The 6,385-nt window shown below is 40.3% G+C and overlaps 1 protein-coding gene across 4 annotated transcripts in view; it reads right to left on the bottom strand.

Moving 5' to 3' along the window:
* MYOM1 (myomesin 1) overlaps nucleotides 1–6,385 on the bottom strand; it is an 80,874-nt gene that overhangs the window by 29,952 nt on the left and 44,537 nt on the right. For all 4 annotated transcript variants that reach the window (XM_017738245.1, XM_017738247.1, XM_017738246.1 and 1 more), the window contains 4 exons: nucleotides 4,338–4,534; nucleotides 3,449–3,575; nucleotides 2,577–2,761; nucleotides 1,455–1,569 (listed from right to left, as the gene is read on the bottom strand). In XM_017738245.1, coding sequence (XP_017593734.1) covers nucleotides 1,455–1,569; nucleotides 2,577–2,761; nucleotides 3,449–3,575; nucleotides 4,338–4,534 — 624 coding nt within the window. The remainder of the gene's footprint in view (nucleotides 1–1,454; nucleotides 1,570–2,576; nucleotides 2,762–3,448; nucleotides 3,576–4,337; nucleotides 4,535–6,385) is intronic.

Consider the following 6,385-nt stretch of genomic DNA (forward strand, 5'->3'; position numbering starts at 1 on the left):
TGGCCAATCCTTTATTTAGGACACTTGAAGAGTGTTATCATCACAACGTTTTATCAGAAGTATGACACGCAGATATTAACCCTCAATGAAAACAGATTAGTATAGCCAAGAGTTTGGTAATACTAGTGGCTTAATTCTCTTTGTAGAAGTGGTTGCTGTATATAAGCTCTTTGCAAGAAAAAATTTTTAATTTATTTTATTTTATTAATCTTTTAATTTTATTCCAGTTGCAGGTGATAGAAATAGCCGTGGTGCTTCAGCAGCTTATAGATCTGAAGTTAGAATTCCTATCTTTTTCAAAGATCCTGTTTCAAACCCTTTTCCCTTTTTCCCACCCTAGCCTCACTAGCAGTCACCCCAGTCTCCCTACTCTGAGTTTTCCAGTTCTTTTACACCCCCAGCTTCAGACCTCTTCTTTCAGGCTTTCGTGAATTACAGCCTCACTAAGGTCTAACTAAGTACTAGTTAGAAATTTTACTGCCCTGGTCATAAGGATTGGACATCTATGAGAGCTGAGCAAGAGGAAGTAAAAATGAACCTGGGGGTCAGAAACAGGGAAACGAAGTCTGCCAGTGTAGGAAGGGAACTTGTCAGAGGACAAGAGGGTGTGTGGTGGATCCAGTTTGAGTTGTACCCCTGTACCTTCTTACATCATACTAACCTTATACCAGATTTGTTTAAAATTCCTTCTTTTGTTTTTGTGCCTTGTAGGACACTGCACTTCTAAAATAGTCTATAGATGAGTAAGCCACAAGCCCATGCTTGTGTTTTCTGTTAGGGGCTGACAAAAAGGTGTTGCCTCTGACCAGTCACCTATTTTACTTGTATAGCTAAATAAACCCCTAAAGTTCCTAAAGTTCCAGGTATGGAATACGCTGCCTCTGTTCTGTGTTCCTGTGTTTCTTGCTGATCTTACAGACACACTGGAGCCAGCCTTCAAGGATGACTCCAACAAAGAGTTGCACTTGAGTTCCTACTGAAAGTGGTCTCCAAAATTACTTCAGTATGCTTTTAAAGTATTTCTTTTAAAAAAGAGAAAAAAAGTAGTTTCTTTTACCCTTTCTTGAGGCACATTAGATAAGAAAAGGAAAACGATAAAGCATAAACAACCAGCTTAATACAGGAGGAGCAAAATTTACATCTGTAATATTATTTGGTGGAGCTGATCTTACTCAGTCCTCTACCTATGCATCTACCTGTAGAGACATGCAAATCTTACAACTTTATTGTATCTTTATAGTCTCAAATCTGTAGTTACGATAAGAAAATCTGTTCTGACCTTAAAATATACCAGACAAGGAACTTAAGATATGGCCCTCAACTCATATCTTGCTTCATAAACAAGCTTGACTTGAGAGGGATCTGATTCTTGGCATGTAGCCTGCAGGTAAACACATTGCACAAACAGGAACCTGTGTAAACATGACGACAAAGAGGAAGTATTTCTAACAAACCTGGTCGTGTTTCAGCTACAACAGCATCTGTGACATCTGATGGTTTCCCAACACCAGCCTGGTTTGTTGCCCGCACACGAAACACGTAGCTCACACCTTGTGTTAGGCCACCAATCTGGAGGAACCAAATACGCATAGATGATGTGGTACAAAACACTAATTTTTATTTCACACTTATACCATACCAGTCTGGGTATTTGACAATTCTATTTCCTTCCTTGTTTTGTTTTGTTTCTCTCCGAGTTCTCTTTTTTTTTTAAATTCAATTCCAGAGTGACATGACTCATCTGTCACTTGCTCCTTCCTTGTGTGCATAGTTAATGTTCAGGCAGTGTCATTGCTGTAATTGATTTCTTTGCAAAAGGAGTAATGTTTTTGAAACAGGATGTTTTTAACTCATGTACATTGACCTCTGAAACACCATAGTCTTTTACTGCAGCTAAATGCTGGCTTTGAAAAATTAAATTATCAGGGTAATAAATGCCAGCCACACCTATTTAGAAACAAGAGGGAATTAATAGTACAGATTTAATTGCAGTGACTTGAGGAATTATACTGACATTATAACACTTGTTGATACTCCTTTAAAACATATATGAAAGGATCACACTTTAAAGTGAGTTGTCTTTCAAATATTCTGAAAAGCATAAAAATAGCAAACCTACTTCAGAAGTAGCTCCAGAACTGAGATACTGCCAATCACTTACTTAGAAGTTATTCCACAAAATTATGTATCATAACAGTGCAAGAAGCTTGGGTTTAACTTGCTGTGAAATGTGAGGAGAGGCTACTGAGTATTAGAAAAATCACTTGCCACATTATCATATCTGGGTTTGTGCCATCTGTTTTCCTACAGTGTTACCCTTTAAGCCAAAGAATGCTAGGGATGCTTGCTGTTACAAGAATGGTATTTGGGTTTAGCAGTACTTTCTTTTATTTTTAGGCTTGTCAGTTTGTCTTCTGAGTTACTGTCTTGTCCGACTATACAGGTATCCTTGGCACAGCATGGCCTACTGAGTATTCCATTAAGTGGAGCTATGATCAGCACAGGATGATGCTATCAAAGACTGACTTCCCCAAGGTTATGCTGCTATGCCAGTAGTTGAATCTTCAGCTATTTACCTTCAAGAATTTCTTTTGAAGTGGCTTCTCATTGACACTTCTCCAGTGTTCCTCCTTTGCTTCAGTTTCCTTCATATCAACATAATAACCAACTATGGGACTACGACCAGAATAAACTGGTTCCTTCCATAGTAAAACCAGAGAGTCCTTCCTAACTTCTGTGCATTTGACATCATGGGGTGGCCCTGAAAGGTAAAAGTTGGACTTGTGGTATCAAAATAAATCCCAAAGGGGCCCATGCATAAGACTCCAGAACCAAAACCAGACAGAACCCAGAACTGTACACAGAGCTTACATAACATTTAGCTCCTCTGTGTCATATCTAGACCCAATGTAAACACAACCCATGCCAATTAAAAATACTAACCCAAAATACAATCTAATTCATTGGAATTAGTATCTTGATTAAATATTCATGAGCTTACAAAATGGACAAATAATCCCCAAACTCGGGGAAATAAGTTAATTATTAAGCTAATGTGCTGCTTCAAGGACTGCTCTAAAGTCCACGAAAGTCAGTGGAAGTTGTTTTCATTCATTTCAATGAATGTTAAAAGGTCAGGGATCCGGCCTTGTAGTGATACATTTAGACAAGGGTTACAATTCTTCTCTGCCTTGTACCTTGGACAGGTATTTATGTCTAGTATTTAAACTAGAAAGCAAAGTGCCAGACACAGTAGAGGAGCCAAGCAGGAAAGATAAAAAAACCCAAACAGGCTGCTTGTTTGGATCACTGTAATGGTACTAAATCAAAGTGCTGAAGTTTCAAGCCTGGGCATGAACTTCAGTGCCCGGCTGACTCCCCTGAAAAATGCCCACATTAGATATCAGTCCCAGAGCATGCCTGGGCTGTGTTCCACTCAGGATCCTACCAGGCACAGCAATGGTCCACTCTTCACATTTGAAGGGCTTGCTGGGTTTGGAGGGTGTCCCAACCCCTGCCAGGTTAGCAGCAGCCACCTGGAACTGGTACACCATGTTTTCCTTCAGGTTTTGGATCTGCAGGATCAATAGGATGGTACTTATTAACTTTGGATTAGGACTTCAGAACAAAGTCACAATGACAATTATTGAAAGCATGAGCTTGCTTTTAAGTGTGCCTGAAGATGGAAGCATTATTGACATCTTAACATGATAATTATCTTGGCTTTTCCTCTGATCAGTGATGCAGCACACATGAGTGATCTTAGCACACTCAAACTGGAAACCCCCTTTCCTATTGATAGACACTTTGGTAGTCAGGGAGAAACAGGATATTGCTCAACAATCATCTTAATCTGTCCCGTGGTATGGAGCAAGTTCACTTAAGGCAAGAGTTGTCCTCATGGTGGGGTGAAACTCAGGCCTGGCATTGCTTTTCATTTCCAAAGCAGCTCAACGAGGTTGTAGCTAGCACTTCTCTGAATTGGGTCAAGAACTGATCACAAAAAGTAGCTGGCACAGAGCTGGTTTCAGCACCAGCAAGCACTGGGATATGTCCACCAAACCGGTAGGAATCCCATTCATTGTGAGGGCCTGACTTACAAAATATCAGACTATGTCAGTGAATTTACAGATGACAGTTGGTGCCAGACCAACAAATAAGTGTACAAACAATTCTGCAGAGGAGTTTAATAGAGCTAAATAAATTTACCATCATGGATTTAAAACCCTCTGAACAGCTATCTGTACACTGAATCATAATTCATCCCAACCTATCTTTGAGATTTGATTTGAAAATCATGTCTGCTCCCCCAGCAAGAACTGGAGTTAACCTCTTACCCTGTATGCCCTCTCAGTAACAGCCTTAATGTTGGCCTCCTTCCATTTCCCAGGAACTCCATCAACCACTTCCCGGTAGTTCACGTAGTAGCCGGTAATTTCAGCTCCACCAATGGCTTCAGGTTGTTTCCATCCCAGTACCATCGAGTCACGAACACTCTCGAGTACCATGATGTCGTAAGGTGGAGATGGAGCAGCTGTTTCAACATGAATAACATGTAAGTAGGAAGTAATATTTCATGCTGCCTTTCACTTACCGTATTCAGGTGGCTCCTACCCTGTGTTTCCTCATTAGGACAATATTTATGTGCTCAAGGGACGTTTCTGGAGCTGGAATAAGAAATGCAGGATAAAAGCTTCCACAAACCAAATGCAGAAGCCCAAACTGCATACGAATTAGTTTTCAGGATCCCTTGTTTTTGAAAAGCAAGCTGATACATAGCAAAAGAATGTGTTGCAATTGCAGCTCTGATGCAAGTGATCAGGACTCACTTTACTCTGTGAAAAATGAGGAGCTAAAACTAACATTGCAGGAAAAGCAAAAAAATTGGAGATGCAATGATTTGTTTTCTTTTGCAGAAACCAAACCCCTTCTTACACATACAATATTCATTGTAGTTCCCTTTTTTTTAAAAAAATAGTCTCACATTCTTTCCTCCCAAGAATTGCCTTTATTTGTTTCTTTTTTTCTTTTAAATTTAAGCACTGTGCAAATTTTATCATTGCACCCATCATATGATCTTACCTTAATGGAAGGCAGAGTGATCATAGGCACTGCAGACTGACCAGAAATGGAACATGTCTGTTACTGGAACTTACATTAAAAAATATGTGGCATAATCCTCCTTCTTCAATTTTTTTTTTTTTTTCTTTTTAACAATACGGAAATCATTAACTTCATCCCTATGCACTTTCTTATATTTCTTCAGTATCTAGTAGGGAAATGCTTGCCCACGCCCAATATGGCACATCCCAGTGAAAAGCCCTACTTGTGCCCTGGAAGTCATACTTTGGATGGAAATCCCACGTCATAGATGTTCCCTTTTGTGTGTAATGTTTTATATTGGTGTCAACTAGACCCAGGTACCTCTACTTTGTTTCCTGTTCAGCATTTTCTGTCTCACTTCAGAAGCCTAGGGAGGAGTTTAGTTCCCTGGCCAGGTACCAGGACTTAAATGAAATTCAAGCCCCACGAATCTTGGGCACAATGGGTGTTTAGGCTCTGAAAACTTAAAACTTGATTTTGTGCATGTGCCTATACCATGATAGGTTTTTCTCCTTACGTATCACTACTAGTCAGAGAGAGAACACAACATTCATTAGCACAGTGTGTCAGAGGATAAGATGCAGCTTAAGCTAAAATCCACAAAGAATCTTCCTATATCCTAACAGAACACAGATTTTCATGCTTACCATCATTATCAGATTTTGTTTCCTTCCCACGAAATGATGCCTTAGGTTTTAATTTTTATATTTTTCAAATTCTGTACTGCTTAGTGTGCAACTCTGAAAGTTTCTTGTAGCCTGTTAATTTCTGCTCTCGTGCTAGGTAGACATAACAAAGCTTCTCTGGGTCTGCTCTTCAAGGACACTTAGGCTGTCCTAAGCCCAAAAGTATAAACCAAAGAACCGCTAAGGGGAGGTAAGCTGAGGGGAAAACTGAAGGTTTAATTGGAAAATTAACCCTGCTATGCAAATGAACCAAACCTATAAAAGTGTGAAGAACTCGTGACCTGTCGTCCATCTTGGGGTCCATCTTGGCAATAGCCTCTGGCTCCCCAGGGGGTACCTTTGAAGGCCTTTCAAATAAATACCTACCTTTATTCCCTTACTCCTGTCTAGTCTCTGTTTCTAGGAGGCCACTTAAGGCATCAATTCTTTGGCACCCCAGATGGGACTCAAACCCACAAATCCTGGTTTAGGAAGCCAATGCCTTATCCATTATCCCTGGTGAGACCAGAGTGGAGGGGGGAGAGGGAGAGCCAGGCAGCTTCTGGGCAGAAGCCACTGAAGACACAAAAGCCTTCCAGAGCTGCCACTGCAAGCTT

The sequence above is a fragment of the Corvus brachyrhynchos genome, unplaced genomic scaffold (genome assembly GCF_000691975.1).
Source record: "Corvus brachyrhynchos isolate BGI_N302 unplaced genomic scaffold, ASM69197v1 scaffold106, whole genome shotgun sequence".
Classification (NCBI taxonomy): Eukaryota; Metazoa; Chordata; class Aves; order Passeriformes; family Corvidae; genus Corvus; species Corvus brachyrhynchos.